Source organism: Drosophila sulfurigaster, chromosome 3 (assembly GCF_023558435.1).
Source record: "Drosophila sulfurigaster albostrigata strain 15112-1811.04 chromosome 3, ASM2355843v2, whole genome shotgun sequence".
Lineage (NCBI taxonomy): Eukaryota > Metazoa > Arthropoda > Insecta > Diptera > Drosophilidae > Drosophila > Drosophila sulfurigaster.
The window spans coordinates 46,971,611-46,994,748 of record NC_084883.1 but is presented as its reverse complement, the minus strand read 5'-3'; the positions used below and the strand labels follow the sequence as shown (position 1 = coordinate 46,994,748).

Below are 23,138 nucleotides of genomic sequence, written 5' to 3'. Positions count from 1 at the left end.
TGCAGAATAGATTAATACAGGGTATTTCTCAGTCATTCACTGCCACTCTTTCCATTTTACTAAAATCAATCAAAAGCAAAAAGCAGCAATGATTTGCTACAGTTTTCACATTGCGTGCACAAATTGACCAACTCAAATTGACGGACCCTACAACAGCAACAAAATAAGAAAAAAGGGAGAATGATCTTTTAGGATTTCATCATTTGTGATGGTTGCTTGGGTAATTATCATTTAGTTATGGCACTTTTTCTGATTCTGGTTTCTTTACTCGACTCGACTCGACTCCAAAGACAACACGCACATGATAAATGATTTTCCATTAACTGGCATTGGAAAAAGCAACAAAGCAACGCAGGCAACAGCAACGAACATCAAACAGGACAAAGCCAATATACTAAGCAAGTCCACATGCTGTGCAAGTGTGTGCGAGTACGCGTGTGTGTGTGCAAGTGTGTGTGTGTGTGTGTGCTGCATTTGTCATCCATCATCAACTCCCTCCTCAGCTATTTTGTCCCTCCATTATCAACTGTCTACATCAGCAGCAGCATCAAGCATTCCGAATTATTTGTCTAGTTTTTCACATTTTTCTTCAATGTTTTTCTCTGGCCATCGCTTTAAGGCGCACAGAGATTTGTTTAACCCAATTTCAAATGAAAAGCGTAAAGATGGAGCACCGCTGGCCATTTCATTCCACTTGGAACTTCAAGTTGATTCTCTTCGTCTCGGTAACTTGATGCTCTTTTCCCCGCCCCCTCTCCACATCTATTGATTCCTCTAAGTAAGAAAAGAACCCATCAAAAATAAGAAAAAAGGCAGACCACGAACTGACCCAACGACCGACGTTTGATTTTTTCCCAGATTTGATAGATGACCATAAAATATTAATGTGTGCTCTCTCGCTGTGCTATGATGTTCATGTGTGTATATATTTGAATTCTCCTCTGATTTGACTTTGACTTCAAGGTCTTTTTCTTCTTTTGAACCACGAAATGGCGCAGTTATTGTAAAGAAATACGATGCTAGTTTCACTTGAGTACCATGCATCGCATAGATTGATGGATTTAAATAGATAAGTGATGGATTCAAAACGTACACATAATATGCTTATTGAAATAGTATTAGAAGAAATTGATGCATCAGTAACAAAAATTTAGTAAACTCAGTTACCATTAGAATTGGAAATAGAAATGTTCAGAGCATAAACTAATTTTATTTGAAATTCAGTAACAAAATAAATAATCTTATTGCAAATTGAACTATTGAGTAACAAAATAAATAATTTAATCTTATTTGCAATTGAACTATTGAGTCACAAAATACATAAACTAATCTTATTTCAAATTGAACTATTGAGTAACAAAATAGAAAACAATGAAATGTGAAAGACACAAAGTAAGGTTTATCAAAGTATTTAATGAGTGTTCAAAATAAATACAATATATGCTTATAATATTAAAAGTAAACCAAGTTGAAGCTGCAATAAAATAATCTACTTAATTAAAAATGGTTTTTAAAACACAAAGACAGATTGATAACTTATATTTAAGACAAAACAAATTGGTTTAGGAATTTGCAAAGAACATGTGAACTTTTTACGGCTGAGTAAACAAATTGCATAAAAAATAATCGAATTTTTGTTGAATTAATATTTGAAATGTAACCATTAGTGTTGTAAGTTAGTTTATTCCAAGTTTTATTGATATAATACAAAGTGTATAAACTTTAGTGCAATTTGAATGTGTTGTGACGGGTTCATGGGTTGATAACTTAAAGGAGACTGACTACTTAAAAGATGAGAATAACGATATCCATATCTATTCTAAGGTTGTCAGAACATATCTAACAATTAGTAACTGAAATAATGTTCAACAAACCAGCAAAGAATAAAACAATCAGGGAAACAATCAGGTAAACAGTGCCTTGAACTAGATATCTTTCAGAATTATCTCAATATTTGAGAAGAATGAAATACAATAATAATAGTAGGTTGATGTGCTTGTAAAATAATACAAAAATGTAGGACATGATGGCAAAGCTATCTGCCTAACAAATCACAACAAAAACTATGTCAAAGAACTTGCAAATATCAACTGAACTATTTATTGCTAAGAATTTTGTTAGAAATAATATTTAATATTTGTGCATGAGAACGTAAAATATTGAGTAACCATACGGCAAAGAATAAAACAAAGGAAAAACGAAATATAATATTAAACTACTGTATGATGAACTGAGACTCTTAAATAAACATTTTATGTGTTGAATAGATTGTAGGATATATTCTTATAATAATAAATAAAGCAAATTTACAATTGCTGTACAATAATCCACTTTAAAAGACAGAACGAAGAAATTAGTTCTCTAACAAATCAAAAAAAAAAAAAAGGTTACAAATATCGTCTGAGCTATTTATTGCTAAGTAAACAAACTGCAGTAAAGAATCTTGTTAGAAAAAATATTTAATATTTGTGCAAACAAAGGAAAAACAAAATATTGAACAATTGGAACTGAAAGATTTAACTAAACATTTTATGTGTTTAATAGAAATAGAATATTTATTGTTGTAATGATTAATCTTACAAATTTACGCTGCTGTAAAATAATCTTCTTAAGAACATTGAAATACAGCACGCAGAAATTATGTCTCCAACAAATCAAAACCAAAAAAAAGTAGGTTGCAAATATCGTCTGAACTATTTATTGCCAAGAGTAAACAAGAGTGTGAAGAAAACTATCTGTCTAATGGAAAGGTTCCTTTGAGTCTGTTTCTGTTTTGAAGTGATTGCTTTATGGGGCTCGTAACACTTTTGCTACTGCTGTTTAGAAAGCGAATAAATCAGGCTTAAGCGACGAGCGAAGACACTTTGTATAATCAACTCATTATCATTAACAGGCTGTGGAGCTGCCATTAGACATGCAAATTGCTGAAGCGAGCGCCTAAAAGTAGACTACAAATATATATCCAGTTGATGTGTAAGAGGAGGGTGGGAAGAGGGAAGAAGGGGAAACGGATGATGAGTCATCTGCACGCACAGCGATTCAATCCAATTCGTAGAGCAATTTGCCATAATTTGAACGCTTAACTACGGCTGCTAAGATTTACGGCAGCCAACTTTTCATAGATAAAAATGTAGATGAAGATGGAAGACAAGGACGAAGGACGTCGAAGGAGGAGAAAAACTTGCTGCTACTGAAGGGCTAACAAGAAGGCAAAAAAACAAACGCAGAAAAAGATGCTGCGTAAAAACGAAAACCATAACAAAAATATTTTTCGGCTGCAACTTCACAACGCGCAGACAGCATAGAGAAAGGGAAGAGAGGAGGAGGAGGAGGAGAAGTGACCGAGCAAGGAGTGAGTCAGACAGACGGCGACAAAGACGTCGTCGCCCTGCGTTTTTCGGGCCCAGACATTCGCACTTTTTGGCCATGGCCAATGGCATCATAAAACTCTATCTAAGCTAATGTTGTTGCTGTTGTTGTTGTTGCTGTTGTTGTTGCGTTGTGTCTCGAGCTCTGACGCCTGTGCGTCGACAACGTTGTTTGCGTTGTTTGCAGCTCAGCACGCACTTGCCACAAAGCACGAGGCAAGCATAATGCGAGTATGAACTCAACTCAACTCAACTCGACTCGACTTGACTCGTCTGCGTCTGTTGTTTGACCTTTTTGCGTTACTAATTTACAGCATTTATCAATTGACAGAGAGCGACAGAGAAATATAGTTAGCAAAAGGATAAAGGAGGAGGGGAAAAGAATCTCTGCATACTTCTAGGCGTTGTAGGCTTTTTTTTGTTGTTCAAGAGTGAGTTCATTGAACCCTTTTTATTTTGCTAGCGAGACGAAAACAATCAACATTTTGTGTGTGCTCAGTTTGAGTTTCGTCTGACTGTCGCAACCTTGTCATGGACTTCTTTTGTTTTGTCCGCACACAGAAGAGCATTAAATGCAAAGTAAATTCCCATTCTCCATTTCCTTTACTCGACTTATCTACGTTTATTAATGCTGCATTTCTCTCATTCTTCTTTTTCTCTTTCATTTACAGGGCTGTCACAGATCCACGCGATGGTCGCCGCGTCGCACTCAAAAAGCTGCCAAATGTGTTCCAATCTTTGGTCTCATCCAAGCGCGTTTTCCGCGAGCTCAAAATGCTCTGCTTTTTCAAGCATGAAAATGTAAGTTGTACACACATTATTTACATACTTATACTTTATATATATTGAAATGCCATTGCTGCACATTTAATTACGCGTCGCGTTTATGACATTAAATTTAATTAAAAAAATTACCTCGAATTCGATTACTTTTGTGTTGTGCAGTGAAAATATTTTCACAGCCTTTGCACAAATATTACGCATACGTAGCGTACGCTCGACTGAGTTTGTTGAATGATGCTTCCAATTGCAACTACTGAGTTTGTTTCTTTACAGGGTATCTTCAAGTTTCGTCTGTCTTTTTATTATCAATTATTATTGTCCGCGTTATTTTTTTGTTCGCATAATTGCAACTCTCAAAGGTTGTCATGGCTCTGGTAGCTATAACCAGCTCGCAATCCGCAAATAGCTCTCTCTCGCACATTTATTGCCCTTCGACTGGTTATTGCTGTCAGACAAGTGTCGCTTATGCGCTCTGCAATTATTGTCATTAATTAAACGTTGCACGTACAAATGAAAAATGCTAAAGAACTCTTAAGGCTCAACTCATTAACGCTAAATTTGGCGTGTTGCAGAGCACAAGCCTTAAAGTAGCGAACTTATTAAGTACTATAAATATTTTCAATTATTTAATTTCCTATATTTTACAATTTCGATGTTTACATTTCTATTTCACAATGTTCGTTTAGTATCGATTACGCACATAGGTGGCGCTAATCGAACTTCAAACTTCTCCTTATCGATATTTACATTTCTTAAGTGTTGAGTAGTGCGTGCCGATTAAGTGTTGTGTAGTGTATAAATACAAATCGTATAATAAATGAAGCAACTTTACAAATTCCCAATAAAAAAAAGGTTCTGCAATCTAGGTTATTGCTGCCAGCATTAAAATCATTTTGCGGTCGCGTTTTTGCATTTGCATTTTGTGTGTTTGTTTCCACTTCCTCGCCTATGGCCACACTGAGTCACACTTTTGTAACAGATTTCAATATCTGCTAAGCTGCAATTGTAAATGTAAAAGGGGGGGAGAGAGAGCGAGAGAGACTATCAGCTGAGTGTGACAGTTGCGATTCAATCACTCAAAAGCACTAATTAACTCATTCATATTCATTGCACACAGCAACTGCTGCAGTTGCACAGATTTCAGCAGCAGGCAAAAATCTATTGCTAAGTTGCATTCCCCACGCTCCGCTCCCCCAACTCTCTGTCAGTTGCCAGTTTGCCACACACACACACAAAAGGCTGTCATGCAAAATTTATGAAAAACAAATTTTATGCACATAAAATGAGATATCCGACAACAACAACAAAATGCAGAGCGAAACTGTCTGAAAACTGCCCAACATTTTGTTGCATGCAAATTTGTTAACACAAGCAGACAAAGCGACAGACAGACAGAGAGATAGAGAGGGAGGGAGGGAGACAGACAGCTGGACAGGAGGCCACAAAAAGCCAACTGGCAGCAAAATGGCAAATGTAAAAGAAATATTGTTGTGCATATAACATTTAGAATTATTAATAAAAAGCAACAAAAGTATTACATGCCAAAGCAAGAGGGAGGGAGGGGGAAAGGTGGCAGGTCGACAGCTGCTTTGTGCTTTGTGCTGATTTTATGGCCAGTTTTATGTGACTTTGTGGCGATTTGCCTTAATTTATTTATCTCTGAGCACGTGCTCCACGCGATCTCTGATTGAGAGAACCTTTTTGTTTTTTGTTGGCTTTTTTGTGGCAGCTAAAATGTCAGCCGAAGCTAAGTTATTAGTGGCAAATTCATAAAATAAGCTTGGAACACACATGTTGTCACAAAAAAGATTGCCACAACGAAATGTCACAGTTTCGTTCAACAGAGAGCGAAGGAGAATGAAGGTGGAGAAGATTATGTAATATAATAAAGAGACGCGACGCTTCCCACACACACACACATGGAAATTATCAACACCTTGCCCAATATGCAAATGCAAAATTTCTATTAATATGCAAAATGCTGTATGAAATAAAAAGAGGCGCGACATTTATTGTTGTTGTTGCTGTTGCTTTTGCGTGTCTGCTGTTGGTTTCCTGTTTCAATTGCATTTTCATTTCCTACATGCAACAACCTCGTCGTCGGCGTCGTCGTTGCCATGTCAAACAAGTGCAGTCAACCCAAGTGGCGAGGCCTTTGATAGGTGTGACCAGCATCAAGTTAGAAGCGAAATGCCAACCCTATTGTAGAACACTTTTAGCTTTAGAAATGTCATGTTCGCTGTCTATCTGTTTTCCTGCTTCTTTTTTTGGCGTCTTTCTTTTCTGCCGCCTCTGTTAACCTGTCGCGCTTTTCGTGCTTTACACCAATTTCCTAACAATTCGCAACCCAAACACACACACACTTATACACATTTGTTTGTCTGTTCTCATTCGTATTGTGGCTGACAGTAAAAGAATAAAGAGAAGAGTAGAGAAGAGGAGCAGAGCAGAGCAGAGCAGAGAAAGAGACTGGCAATCGTCTCAATTGCTTGCACATTATATGGGCCAAGCATACAAAGTGTGTGTGCAGAATGTGAGTGTGTTTGTGTGTGTGCTGAGTGTGTGCGAATGTGCAATATACATTTTAACAAATCGCTGCAAAATGTTTTGCCCCATTATGCATTGTTGTTGTTGCTGTCGCTTACTCTTGTTGTTGTTGTTGCTGTTGCTGATTTCAATTGCGAATTTCAATAAAAGATTTTGCAACGTACGTGGCGCACATTTCAAAAGCATTTCTCACATGCAGCCGCCGTTTGTCGGCTTTGATTTGCCTTTCTTCTTCTTCTTCTTCAGTCAAAACCCTCAACACACACACACTAAGGCACACACACATGCATATGATTGTGAGACAGCCCTCAGCGGAAAAAGTAAAGCAAATGATTGAGTTTCGAGTTTGATGCCTGGCATCAATTGCATGCAAATTTTGTTATTATTTGCTTTTGGGCGCTTTTTTTTGCCAACAAATTGCAATTGAAATGTCAATTTCATTTCTTGCCCCAATCTCTGATGGATGTGCGTTTCGTTGCCATTCGATTCGATTCGATTTTGATTTCGACTTTGTGTTCTATACAACACACACAAAACATCGATTGAAAGTCTTTTCTTCAGTCCGCAACTGATCTCAATTGAATTGTAGTGATTTGAATGACTGATGGCATGATGGAAATGCTCAGCTTGCTCAACTTGACTGACAATCTGCAGCTTATTAGCTTATTGTCAGACAAACTGCGGGACTTACTGATTGATTGACTGATCATTTATGGGAACTGATCTTAGATAATTCAAAACACTCTACTGTTAAAGGGGTTAGATGCTGATGAAATAACTGATTGATAAATAAATTTGTTTGAAAGAATTGGTCAAACAATCAAAGCTAATTGTCTTCCTTACTGATTGACAGTTTGATTGATGAGCTATATGTAATAGATTAAGTTATTTATGGCAACTAATTTTAAATAATACAAAACAATCTATACTTTTTGGGTTTGTTATTATTTGATTGAAAGGGTTGATTGAAAGGATTACCTTATTGCTTGTCTAATAGACAGTAACATCGAAATTGATTGAATATTATTGCTTATTGCTTAAGTAAGTCTTGTATTTAATCTAAAATTGACAGATTGATTGGTTGAACAACTTACTTAACCAATCATAACCGATTGAGTGATTGACTTATAAACATCCTTCACGTAATTCAAAGCATCTCCAAAAGAAGAAAGCATCTGCTGATTGATGAATATATTAAAAGATTGATTGAAGTGATAATTTTGTTGTATACGCACTGATTGATTGATTGAAGTAATAACTTTGTTGTATACGGACTGATTGATTGATTGATTAGCTGTCTGTGTTAAATAAAGTGTCCCAAAACAATCTAGTTTAAAATTTCTGCTTGAAAATGTGATGAGCAGTTTGATTACTTCAATAGCTTGTTTAATCAATCAAAACTGATTGATTGCCGTTAAACTAAGAGACAGTCTAACTCAGCATCTTAGATTTCCTTAATGATTTACTACCGAAAAAGTCACCAACAGACAGAATTAAGCTTTCCGAATTGTTAATTCAGCATGACAGCTTAACTTTAGATATGATCTGCTTTAGAAGAATAACTTCCTGTATTTCTTGGTAATTTTATTAACTAGCTGATTGCTTTTCAATGCCGCAGAACAGATGCTGTTCAAGCCTAATCTCACGCTACCAGCGATGACACCTGGTCAAAAAGATGCGATAGGGTTTAGCTGGAAAGCCGGACAAGATTTCGAAGCGAACTCTGGGAGATTTCTCAGCAAGTGAAGGCCAAGTGTCTCGAGTGGCAACAACAAGAGCGACAACAATGGCAATAGCAATAGCAATAACAATCTTAACAAATTTGTTGTTGTCGTTTACGACAAGCAGCTGACAAAATGTTTTACAAAACTCTGCGGCGCTTTAATTAGTCAGCAAACAAGTAGAGAACAACAACAACAACAACAACAGCAAGAAAATCGTTGTGAAATGTTGTCAGCAGCTGGCTGCAATTTTTAGCTAGAATTTAAGCTTGTGTGGAATGAAAATGAAGCAAGCAGCGAAGCAGCAACAAACAAACACTTTTGCTTTTGTTTTGATGCGACTTTTTGTTGTTGTTGTTGTAGTTGTTCAACCGCTTGAAATTCACATGAAATGTTTTAAAGACAAACGCAACGCAAGAAAAGGGAAGAGAAACGAAGTTGCGAGGTTGGGCAACAAAGGCGGCCGCAGCTGTTGCAAGTTACAAGTTGCAAGTTTTCTAGTTGCACCTCGGCAAAAGTTGTTGTTTAAGTTGTGTTGCCACAGCTAGTAGTTGCTCCTGTGGCAACTAGTGTGGCATTATTATACACCTAGTTGTAAGTTCGCTCTTGTGGCAACTTCCGAAAACCTTCGAAGACGCAACGCTGCCAAGCCAAGGACAGTAGTCAAAAGCTTTCGATATATAAGTGCATAAATTTGGTTTTTGATTGCTGCAGCCGCAGCCACAGCGAAATGTTAATTAGCTGCCTGCAACCCAAGTGAACGACGCACGTGTGAGGCCAGTTGCAACAGCAACAGCAGAAACAACAACAACAGTTGCAACAAATTATGTACGTAAAACAAGCGAGCAACCGAAGCCACTTACTAACTTGAAGGTTTTTGGCATACGCTGCCAAAAAGGTTGCACAGCTTAGTGATAAATTATGTTTTATTATAGTTAGTACTTAAAAAGTTTAATATAGAATTACGCAATTAACAAGCTACTAATAGCTTGTAATAATAATAATATATCCAAAAAGGTTTGGATATATGGCAACCCTGCAAAAATCGGTATTATAAATCAATTATAGATTGGGCACACTTTTTTATGAGTTTCTTCTTCTGACAAACTTCTAACTTCGGCAGAAATATCAAACAACATAAAACATAACATAATTAAATCGGTATTTTCATTCAATAAATATAATATTTAAGGGTCTATTTATAATCCTATTGATCTTCTTTTTAGTCATTTAAAGAGTAGTAATAGAAATCTTTCAAGTCTTCAAAATTCAAACTTTTTAGACTGTCAAAAAATAAAATATTTAATGGTTCTATTTAATATCCCATTGATCTTCTTTTTAGTCATTCAAAGAGTAGTAAAAGAGATCTTTCAAGTCTTCAAAAATCAAACTTTTTAGACTGTCATTATCTATCTCCAAAATATTTAATTAGCAGCGCAAGATAAATTGCAAATAAAGCTTTTAATGTAAAGAAACTTAACAGTATAATCAATACGAAATAAATAAAATTCATTGAGAGCAAAACATTTTCCATAGCCAAGTCCAAATCGCTCTTTAAAGTTAGGGTATCTGCCATTCGTTGTACAACAATTTAGTTGGCATTATGTTGTGTTAAGCTTGTGCAACCGCAAAGCGCAGAAAATGCAGTCGCTAAATTGAGGCAACGTCATTGAAATATTAACAGAATGGCAGCAGCAAAAACAAAACAATTTCAGCGACTTGGCCAAAGACGAGGTTCGAACCCTCAAAGGCTAAACAAAAAAAAAGAAAACTGTTCGAGGCTTAGTCTGAGCGACTTGCAACTGAGGTTGCAACTGCGACTTTTGTAATCGCAACAAAACAAAACAAAGACGAAAATAACACACACAAAAAAAAAAGTAAAATACAAATAAAACTTTTGCCACTTAAGACACCGAGAGAAAGAAAGAGAGAGAGACAAGAGACTAAAGTCAGCGGCAGCTTAACGACTCGGCGGCACTTTTTGCCGTGTGTGCCACACGTTCCCCTGCAACTTCTTCGTGCCCCCAAAACTGTGTGAAAAGTACGCAAAATTGCTGAGCTGCTTTTTGTGGTCTTTTGCCGCCGTTGCCGACTGCAGACAGCGGGAAGACCGAAGCTAAACACTGGGGCAACATTGTGGATTGTGCAACATATTTTTGTGGTTTGTTTTTTTTTTTTTTTTCGGCTGCCTCACGCATTCTACAGCACAACTTTGGCAATTTTCATATAGCATTGTGACTTGTTAAATGATATTGAAAATTGATTTTGAAATTCGGCTCAGCTGTTTAGAGATTGCAACAAAAGGGAAGCCAACTTGGTTGAGTTTTGGTTGGTTGCAAAGGAAGTTCCTTCATCATTTTTCTGACCGCAAGCAAAATAAATCAGCGCTTGTCTGCGACTCAAGCTTTGGTCGCTGACTACGACTTCATCTCTGTCTCTCTCTCTGTCTCTGTGTCTCCCTCTCGGACTTCAAAATCGGATTGTGGCATAAACTGAGAATAAGGAAAAAAAAGGTTCCGAGCAGCAGCGAGACGCTTTGGCTCTGTCGACGCTTGTCTCAATGTCTGTCTGCAGAGTTCTTCGCTCTCGTCGTTTGTTGTGTTCTGCTGTCCATCAACTGCATGGCAGCTTCGTACCGTTTTCTTACTTTTTTTTTATAGAGCCGTTGCCAGACAGACGGACGGACGAAAGACAGACAATTGGACAAGTCTCCCCCGAAGCTGCTGCAGCTCAGCCTCCAAACTCTCATCTCATCTCTCAACGGAGTGCAGACAGTGGCGTGTTTTGTATCTGCCGCTAAACATCATCAACGGGTCAACGTTGTTGTTGATGTTGTTGTTGTGGCTTTGGCTGTGGCTGAACTTTGTGGCATTTTAGTGCCTGGCAGCGACACTTAACATGCAACTAAATGGCGCATTTGATGCGCTGCGCTCCAAGCTTGATTTTTATTTTTATTTATATTTTATTGGAGTGCATAATTTATGATCTTACTAAAGATGAGGTTGCCGCTGTAAGTTGCAAGTTGTATGTCGGTGCATTGTCTTGGAGATTTATGCACCTAATGCCAGCCACATCCAATAAACGACACACTCTACATTGTCTCTAGCAGCAGCAGCAACATCAGTTGCATCTCTGTCAGCTTTGAAATTTATTAACCAACTTTATTTCTCCTCTTCATTGCAGGTGCTGTCAGCTTTGGACATTTTACAGCCACCACACTTGGACTTCTTTCAAGAAATGTATCCTTTTTTAAACAACAACAACGAAAATAACTTAAATTTGTTAAAGTTGCACATTTTAATTGTTATCCGATAGTTGAAGCAGACTGAATGCTCAGTTGCTGCTGCTGCTCGTTAAGCAGCTTATGCCTGCAATCTAATCAAAATGTGGCAAAGATACTAAGAGGAGCTAGATACTTTTGCAACCTCAACCTTTTTTTTCTAGTCACAGTTGCACAATGCGTTGCCTACTTTTCGGGGCGCCTGACAACACGAAGCTATTTTCAGCACTAAAAAGTTGCCACCCCCAAACAACAACTTAATTGAAAAAGTTGAAGGCAAACAAACAAACATAAAAGTTTCAACAGAGTCTCTAATATAGATAGAAATATGTTATGTATACTGCAAATTGGTTTCCCTTAACTCCCTCTCGATTTTCAGCTATGTGATAACGGAGCTGCTGCAATCGGATCTGCACAAGATCATCGTGTCGCCACAACATCTATCCGCCGATCACATCAAGGTCTTTCTCTATCAGATACTCCGTGGCCTCAAGTATCTGCACTCAGCTCGGATTCTCCATCGCGATATTAAGCCTGGCAATCTGCTCGTCAACTCCAATTGTGTCCTCAAGATATGCGATTTTGGCCTGGCACGTGTCGAGGAGCCCGATCAGGCCAAGAGCATGACCCAAGAGGTGGTCACACAATACTATCGCGCACCTGAGATTCTCATGGGCGCCAGTCATTATTCGTCCGCCGTGGATGTGTGGTCGGTGGGCTGCATCTTTGGCGAACTGTTGGGCAGACGCATCTTGTTCCAGGCACAGAATCCGGTGCAGCAGTTGGAGCTCATCACCGAGCTGCTGGGCACACCGACCATGGAGGATATGCGCCATGCGTGCGAGGGAGCACGCAGACACATGTTGAGGCGGGCGCCCAAGCCGCCATCGTTCTCGGTGCTCTACACGCTCAGCTCGCATGCCACACACGAGGCTGTTCACTTGCTCTGCCAGATGCTTGTCTTCGATCCGGTAAGTACCAAGTTAAGGTAGTCGACTCTAAAATACTTGATGTTTATATTCATTTTTTGAGAGAGCGGGATTTTCTATAGAATAAATCAACTTAAAATACCGACAAAAATACTAAAATACCACAATCGGTATATTTAGTAAACGTATATACTATTACATTAAAAATATACCATACAGTATAACGTGTTAATGTTAACGTGAAATATACCGAAATTATATTTTATAAATCGGTATGTCAGTTGCGATCAAAATATTAAAATATTTCCTCATGACATACACCATATGATTCAAAATATACCATCGAGTATCCGAACAAAATATTGAAATATACCAAAAGGTATGTTAGGTAATCCGATGTACCAAACAGCAAAATATTGAAATATACCGTATTTTATAATTGGAAAATAAAAATACCATTGCATTCAAAATATACCATAGAAATACCATATAAAATACCATATACATATAAAATATACCATAGAGTTAAAATACCGAACGAATATTGAAACGTATATTTGGTAATCCGCTAAAGCGTATCGCAAAATAGTATAATAAACCAATAAAATACTGAAATATACCACATTGCATAATTGGCAAACTGATATACAATTGTATTCAAAACATACCATAAAGGATAATAATATATTATAGATTATAATAATATACCAAGCTAATATACCGATTCAAATGCTGAAATACACCAAAAGGTATATTTGGTGATCCGATATACCATTGCATACAAAATATACTACAAAATGTACCAGCTTCTCAATCAATGCAATTAAGCGCAACAGCTACAAATCTTTTATAATTATATTTCTTGAAATACTTTCTTCTGCTGTTACATGCATCTCTTGTTGCCACAAAGTTATAATGCCCATTTACGCCTTATCAGTAAAGGGTATAAAAAGTTGTCAGCTTCTAACTAAAGTTTTCTTTTGTGTGGCGTTTTGCAGGATAAGCGCATTTCGGTGACGGATGCCTTGGCGCATCCGTATCTGGATGAGGGTCGACTGCGCTATCATTCGTGCATGTGCAAATGCTGCTTCACTACCTCGGCTGGCATGCGTCAGTATACGGCGGACTTTGAGCCATCGGCCGGACAGCCCTTTGATGATTTATGGGAACGCAAGCTTCCCTCAGTGCAGCAGGTGAAGGGTGAGTAACAAATGGCACACACCAAACTCAAAACTTCGCGATAAACTCATACGGTTTCTATCATTTTTTGTTTCTTTGCAGAGGAAATGCACAAATTCATTGCCGAGCAGCTGCAAACGGGACGAGTGCCACTGTGCATCAATCCGCAGAGTGCGGCATTCAAGAGCTTTGCCAGGTGAGTCGTTGTCCCACTGTAAATCAACCTGCACGTTGCCTCCACCCCCCAGCTCCTTTAACCTCTCCCCTAAAGTTCCTGCTAAGCTATCACTCTCTCTCTCTCTCTATCTTTCTATGAATCTGTCTTTATAATTTGTTGTTGTTCCAAAAAAATTCGTAATATGCTTTTCAGTTGGAAAGAAAAACTATCACTATCTCTCTTTGATTTCAAAACTAAAATTTGTTTTTGTCACTGCTTCGAGTCCGAAACTGTCCCAGCTCTGTATCTATCTATTTATCTCCATCTATCTCTATATATCTCTCTCTCCTCTATGTTGTTTATTTACTTACTCGAAATAATATAATATATAAACGATTTTAATTTTTGTTTTCTTTTTTTTTCTATCGTTTTTGTGTGTGTATTTTCGAAACAAAAAAAAAAAAACAAAACAAAACATCGATCGATCGATATGAAAATAATATGATATGATATTGATAAATGATTCTATTAAATTTAATTATTATATTTGCGTTGTTAAGCCAATGAGAATGAGAATATCTACTACTACTACTCGTACTACCACTACTACTACTACCACAACTTGCACTGCTGCTCCTGCCGCTGCCGCTGCTGTTGCTGCTGCTGCCGCTGTCGCTGCTGCTGCTGCCAACCTCTGCCGTTGTCGTTGTCGTTGTCGCTGCCACTGCTGTTGAAGAACAAAAGAAATACATGAAAGAGAGTATACTAGGCGCGAACCAATAACATACATACCGTATATATCGAAAATATACCAAAATATTGGTATATACCGACATAACGTATATATCAAAAATATACCAAATATTGATATATACCGACCGACATAGTATAAAGTCAAGAGCTATGAAGTCACAAACAAACATAAAAAGAGAACTGCTGAAACAGAAATCGATATCGATACAGAAAAACTAAAAGGCAGTATGAACAATATACCAATACCTACCATAAAATACCATATACCATATACCAATATATCAATCAGATCGATCTAGTTGAATCGAATCGAATGTGGGGGAATCGCGGCAGCAGCAACTCGAAACTTCTCCCAAAGAGGCGCGATCTTGAAAAACTTTTAGGTCTGTTGATAAAGCGACTCTACATATTGCTACATTTGCTAAAACTATCATTTTAAATTTACAAAATATTATAATTTACATATGATTTAACACCCTACTTTTTTAATTGATTTGATTTGTGTTCTTTACGTTTACAATCAAATGCAAATGTGTATAAAAACCTTAAATAATTTTAGTTTTACAAACATAACTAAAATCTCATAATTTTCCTTCTTGTTTATACAACATTTAGTTTAATATTATTTTAAATGGGTTTTTTTTTGCGTAAATATTTGTGTACATAAATGTTAAAAAACAAAAACAAAAAAAAACATCGCAATGCTAACTATCAAATTGTTTATAAATGTCATCAATTGGTCGTGAAATATGAAAAGAAGAAAACTGAAACTGAAAATAACAAAAAAACAAACAGCAATTGGCAAAAAAGCAAAAGAAAATTATACAAAAATTATCAACACTTTTCATTGACATTTTTAGTCAAATAATATACATATGATAAAAAATAAAAATAATAATAATATTAAGAGTCCACCTAGTGCATAAATACTCATTCATAATCGTATTCCTCTCTCTCCATCAATTTGTGTTAATGTTTTGCAACTCATATACATAATACTATTATATATAATACCATCCATATATATTTCCCCTTATATTGTGTACAGCATATATTATATATCAATTCTATTCATTAAACCCATTTTACACCTCCCGGATAACTTCTCAATTGACATAGCAAATGCACACATTAAACTTTACACAAAATACTCACAATTTAAAGTTCTTTATGAAGAAAACCCTGATAGATCCATCCGATCTTAAAATCCATAGTTTTCACTTCCTTTTCATGCATTTGTATCTCATTTGATTATCGCAAACAACACACAAATATCCCCCAAAATATAGCTTTAACACTTTGTTCAGAAATTAAGCAAACCCAAAAACACTGCCAGATCTATATATCAATATCAATATTAAATTTATGTATAATAAAATTACATTTCTTACAAAAATTAATTCAGTGCAGTTGAGCAGCAGTGACAATGGTCAAAAGTAGTCAAAAAAAAACAAGAAAGAAATAAACGCTTGAACAACTTCCACTTGAAGATAATTTTAACTAAATCCAGTAAATATATTCCTTTTTTCGTTTTTCTCTTTTTTTGTTTTTGTTTTTTCGAAATTCTTTTTTTTCGTAGTTTGTATAATTTTCATATATATTTTTCATTTTATGTGCATTTGTGTTTTACTGGGCTCAACATTATTTTTTTTTTATTTGTTATTTTGTATGTATGTTTTTGTTGTTTGTGCTTAAAATATGCTATCTACGATTTTAAGTAACTCTATTTTATGTTGTAAATATGATAGTTTGTTTGGTAGAGCTTGCATGTACTTCTTCTTTCTCTATATGTAAAATTGTAAATATTAAATACCAATACGCTGATTATTAATTCAAATTTTATTCTATTCAAATCATCTAGTTCCACTGTGGCACATCCCTCGGAGCTGCCGCCGTCGCCGCATCAATGGGAATGACGGCAAAATGAGGCGATTGCTGCCTAAAATATGAAAAGCAACACAGCAACAACAGCAACATGAACAATTTTTGACAACACACCTGGAAAATTGAAATATTGGAAGTGCAACAGGAACTTCGCGCCAACTACCAAAACTCACTAAAAACAAACTCAAAAAAAAAAAAATTCGAAAAACAAAAACACACAACTTTAGCCACTTAAGCGACACATTCTGCGAATGGCAAAAATGCTATTCACAGAAGAAGGAGAAGGAGTAAAAGCAGAAGAAGAAGAAGCAGAAGTAGTAGCAGTCGAAGCAGCAGATGAAAGGAAGAAACAACGGTTAAATTGAGAGCGCCGAACAAATTGTGTTTTGCGTGCGCAGTCAATTTAAAAGTTAAAGCATTCCACCACCGAAATGAATAAATGAAACGAACTAAAATGCAACAAAACAAACAAAAACAAACACAAAATACACACACAACGTAACGTAACGTAACTCAACTGAAACTAGTCTAAAATATATAAAAAACGAAGGAAAACAAACAAGGAAAAAAGGAAAACGCAGCGGCAGAGACAACAAATTCGATGATAAACTACAAAAATTAATGGAACATAAACAACAACAAAAAACAAACTACGCATACAAATTGTGGAAGGCGTATTACACAAAAAACAAAAACTATTTGGCAACAAAGCAGCTAATTTGTTGTGCTTGACAAAATTGGTAAAAACGGATAAACACAAAAAACAAACGAAGTAGAGGATAGAGGATAGAAAAGAAAAAGGAGAAGAGTTAAGAGCAACTATTACTAAACAATGAAATTTTTGGTCTAAATAAGCAAATTACAAAAATGTTTTATGTTAAGCGCTTTAAATCTATGTAAATTAATTAGCAACTAGACTAAACATCCCCCCAAAAACAAACAAACAAAACATTTGCCACTCTCCACCAACCCCAAATAAAACTGACGTCATGTTCGTGTGCGAATATTGTAATAAACAAAATACAAAACAAAACATAAACTACAACTATAAAACTATAAATTCTAATTACAATTAAAAAGTGTGTAACAAATACAAATACACTCACACACGTACAGAAATTTGTTTGCCAAATTTACCTCACACACAAATACACACACAGACACACGCTCACTTTAGAGTAACACAAGAATTTTGATTTAACGAAACTCTACTATAGGAAAAACTCTCAATGTGTAGTGAAAAACTCTCAACTCTTTAGAAATTTGTGCAAATTAACAAAAGCGAATGCAAAAAGCTAAATTAAATTCATTTCAACACACGTATATATTTATATTGTATTTGCGCTTCATGTTTGAAACTGGTTTCTCTAACTATGTGTAAAAAAAAGGGAGCAGAGAAAAATATATATATAATTAAATTAAAAATATATATGAATATTACGAATATATATAAATATTAACTCTATATTTGTGTGCAAAAGAAATGTATGTGTGTCAGTGTCTATGTCTCTGTCTCTGTCTCTGTATGTAAAATAGAAGAAAAAAAGCAAAACAAACAAGGCAACAATTATGAAAAGAGTTTAGTTAAAAGTTATGGGAAACAAACTATCGAAAAACATTTTAACTGTGGACTGATTATAAAGCATAATTCAAGCAATTATGCAATTAACCAATTTAATTTGTACTAATTCTAATTCTAATTCTTAGTTAATGACAATTTATGAATATTATTATTATGATTACTCGTACTATGATTACAATTAGGTTTTAGTTGCTTAGTTCTTAGCACACGCACATTTCAACTTGAACTTATTGTACAATATGTTTCTCGTATAAATTGCGAATGGTAGTTAAAGAATAAAACACAAAACAAAACCAACAACAAGTGGACGACACACTGCCCCCCAGTGAATGTGCACAGGCGCTCAACAGTTGCAATGGACACCACAGCAGCACTCACCCTCCACCATCACCGCATTTCACCACCGCACCACACCACACTACACAAAACAACAACATTCGCAGCGAGTGGGGCAACCACAACAACAACAGTCACAGCCAAATCTCATTCGAAACTTTTTATTCACACTGCCTTTTTCTCTGTGCGCGTGCGTGATTGTGCATGTTTGAGCGCGTGCGTGCGTGTTTGTGCGTGTCTATCAACGACGCCGTGCTATTTCAATTAGTTTTTACATACTCTGCATTATTTTAAAGTGTAATATAGTTTAATTTTCTTCCATCCTTCCTTCCTTCCACTTCACTTTCTACTCTCCCCACACTCGACATAATTTCTACAACTTTTTCTTCTTTTTAAGTAGCAACAAATGCTCATGCCAACTAAACGCTATAGTAAAAAAAAAAGAAATATGAACATTCATCGTTCGTTTAGATTCAAGCTACAAAATATATAGGATATATACATATGTATGTTTAAGACTGAGTTATCTCATTTCCTTATAAAAGAGATGTTGACAAGCGCACCCATGCAATAAAAAAAAGAATAAGAAAATGAAAATCGAAATCGAAATTGGATAAAGTTGAAGTTGAAATTTAAATTTGAATTCGTATTGCTTAAATTATGTATTAATGTAGCAAACTATATATGAACATATATATATATATATACAAATATTATAATATACATGTGTATAAATCTATATGTGTGCGTATTTGTATTTAATATCTTTGATCATTCAAAGTTTAGAAGAAAAAAAAGAGAAAAACACTCGAAAAATTTGTAGAATTTGTGCGCTCACTTTAAAAACTATTTCCACCCAATTCTTCAACTCTCTTTAACTGTGCTGCTTTCTTATGTATGTAGTTTTACATCATTATATAACTATATCGATATATATGATCTATACTTGAGATATACTTATATATATGGCATTAACTAATTTAGCGTACGCTTACGATGATGATAAAGAGAAAGAGAACGCGAGAAGTAAAGAAACAAAATAAAAAATAAATAAATATGAATTCAAACTTTCACGGAGATCTCATAGCAAAAACAAAACAAAAAAGGAAAAACGAAAATTATGCTGAAAAGCAAAAGGAAATCAACAGCTTAGATATGATCAGAGGGAAATACATAGTTGAAAATCCCGTCCTTTGGTTGTAAGCGATTTCTTTTCGATTTTTTAACATAGCCTTTTGTTTAGAAATATAACGATTTTTTTGTCTTATAATACAACACAAATATGTAGACTACAAATCTTTGTCACACACACACACCTATACACACACATACACACTCTGAAATATATAAATACCTTTAGTTATTAAAAAATTCTTACTTGAAACGAAGAAACGAGTAGAAGAAGAAGAAAGGCAAGAAATACAATGCAAAATTATCATCTACATTAGAGATTAAGAAGAACAACAACACATTTTACATACATACAAACTACATACATACATCATTTATTAAACAAATTATGTAACGAATAACGACATCGGACTTATGTAGGCACCATGTACATAACATTAACACCCCACCAATACTTATATGATATAATATAACACCCATACACTTAATTCTTAAGCGGCAACTAGTTTTTTTTTTAGTGTTTAGTTCTACAAGTTTAAACGAAAGCGAAACGAAATCAACTAATATAATTAATACTATACGATACGATTATTATTATTACGATTATGATTATGATTATTATATCATCATGTGCTCTATTTCGAATCATGTACATTTTTGCACTCCTTTCAATTCAAATCCCGACAACCACACAACACACACATTAAAATTTAAATATATATATATAGATATATAATCTTAATTTGTCTATTTTAATTCTTGGGATTTCATAACTTATGTTTCAATAAGTTTGAAAATATATGTTTAACTGTTAGTTGACTAAGTAAACTGCATTAGTATTTTGACCTAAACCAATTGTGGAGCAGTACTAAATATATATATATATATATAATTATATAGTAGAACCTACATAATATATACGAGTTAACGTTTTCATAATGGCTGCAGACGAAGAATGAGAAGCGAGATGAAAAAGAGAGAGAGAAATAAAATTGTGTAAAACTGTTTGTATAAAAAAAAGCGACAACATTTTTGTTTTATTCTTTGAATTTCAACATTTCTTAACAACTCTTAAAACATAAAACTTTCCTTCGAAGTTTTGGAGGCGAGGGAAATTGTTTCCGAAGACCGTCTAGTAAAAAACCACAGACCCAATGCATTTGCAATTAGAATTTATAGCTATAAATACATGTATGCATTTTTTTTGTGTTTTTTGTCATGAATTAGCACTACTAAAATATACGATATATACTTATATTTATAAATATATGTGTATGTATGGACAATATTGCAAAAGAACGAAAACAAAACAAACTCGAAACACTCAAAACAGATTATTCCAAATACAGGTATCTAAAAAAACACATTTGAAATGTATGTCCTTTGGATCGAAGGCAGCTTTTGAATATCTCTCAGAATAATAAGTATTATATATATAATATTGAACTCGATTATAAAACGACATTTGTGCCAGAATTAACCAAAAAAAGAAAGACAACAACTTTTTGGCAGACATTAAACAAATAATAGTAAAAATAATAAATGTTTTCTTAACAGAGAATAAATTGCGCTCAGGTTATAAAAAAAAGAAACAGAATATGTAAAGAATAAAAATCACCATTACTTAAATGTAAAACAATTAATTCAAAATATAAAAAAAAAAAAAAGAAAACATATTGCATACAACATACATAACTAAATGTACGTTTACCATGTTTAACAAAAGGCTGTTTGTAGAAATTGTGACACAGTTTTTTAACCCCTAACAACAACAACAACAAATACATATACGATTACAATATAAACGATAAAGGGAAATTTTTGATGTAAATGTGAGTAGAATACACGCTAAAAGCTTTGCAAAAAAACGAAAAGAAATGAAAGTAAAAAGCAGAAATCACGCTAATTTGAACTTCTGATTATGATTAATGTACTCGTAGTTGCTTAGCCCACAACCTAGAGATACCCTGTAGCGAATGCTATGCGGGGTCGCTTTGTGCACTCTATGCGAAACTTGTGTAAATACATGAAAATAACAAAAAGAAAACTATAATAATTAAAATTACCATGATACATTAACTATATAGAAGAAAAAAAACTTTGTGATTGCTTCTCATTGATGATAAGCCGATGTGTGTGTACTTTTCTTATATACATACCCAGCAGTTAGCCACATCCAACTTGTCGTATAGAAATCCCAACTCCCCGAAGAAATATATATATATACTTATGTAGGACACAACAGAGAATGTACGAGTAGTTAACAATACCATAAACAATACATACAGAAGGTAGAATTCTTCAGCTTATCCATTATTAAGATATATAGGGGCATACATAAAACTTATATACATATATGGGAAATTCGATAAATGTTGTAAAAAGAAAAGAATATATAGTATTTATATAACGCAAAACAACTCTATAAATGTATATGTGAAAATATTGTAGCACACTTTGATGAAATGATCAACAATTTACAACACTATGTGAGTATAATGAAAATCCTCTCAAGTAGAAGTTCCCACTAAACCCAAAAAAAAACAAAACAAAATTGCACGCAATTGAGCAAAATGTCCTTTAATCTTTGGGTTCTCCAGATGCAGATGCAAATCGAGAACGTTAGAACGGAATGAAAGTATATTAAACAAAGCATTGTTTAACTGTATATATGTAATTATATTATCTTTGTATGTACTCGTATGATGTACTCACACACAAGCATCACATTAACCATTAATACACTAACTCAATTGATACGTTACTTCGCATAAATATAAATATATACATGTATGTGTATGCGAATGTAACAACAAAATGTACATTATTAAATGAGCAAAACCCTCAGAATTTTTCAGAATTACATAATTAACATAATACCACACACTAACCATTGTATTAACTAATAAAACCAAAAGAAACCAAGCATTAGACTTACTAATATTATTATAACGTAATACTGAAAAAAAAAAAACAAATAAATTTCAAACGAAAAAGAAAACAAAAACAGTCAAAATGCTTTCAAACTAAATAAAGTTCTTTGGAATTACAATGCAAAACAAAAGATACGAAAACAAATCGCAAAAGTTCTTTTTACTGGGTGACGGTTATTTTTTTAAATAGCAAGCTGTTTCTGTTGCGTGCACTGCTTGCGTACGACACCATGAAGCAGTGCACTTTTTGCTAGCGTTTCGCTACTACAATAGAACGCAATAGATGGCGCCACAAGGAACTACCGCTACAGCACAACAGATGGCGCCAAAAAACAACTTGTCGAGTAAATCGAATAATTGAATTTTTAAACCTTCATAACTTGGCCATATCCTTGCGCATTTTGGCAGGACATGTTTTGTTGAGCTCGTGTAGCCTTACTTTTTCGATTGGCATCAAAAAAATATGGGGTCATCTAAGAATCCAACACTTGTAAAATTTCAGTAAAAAAGCGCTGAGAAAAGTGTCAAAAACCAAAAATCCTTGATATCTCAGAA

General features: G+C 34.8%; 1 protein-coding gene across 1 annotated transcript in view; it reads left to right on the top strand.

Moving 5' to 3' along the window:
* Positions 1-21,285, top strand: part of LOC133840238 (serine/threonine-protein kinase NLK2) — a 94,775-nt gene extending 73,490 nt beyond the window's left edge. The window contains 7 exon segments of the mRNA XM_062271955.1: positions 4,040-4,169; positions 11,603-11,658; positions 12,079-12,670; positions 13,627-13,828; positions 13,910-14,003; positions 16,579-16,607; positions 16,610-21,285. Coding sequence (XP_062127939.1) covers positions 4,040-4,169; positions 11,603-11,658; positions 12,079-12,670; positions 13,627-13,828; positions 13,910-14,003; positions 16,579-16,607; positions 16,610-16,644 — 1,138 coding nt within the window. The 3' untranslated portion in view covers positions 16,645-21,285.
* Positions 21,286-23,138: the final 1,853 nt, after the last annotated feature.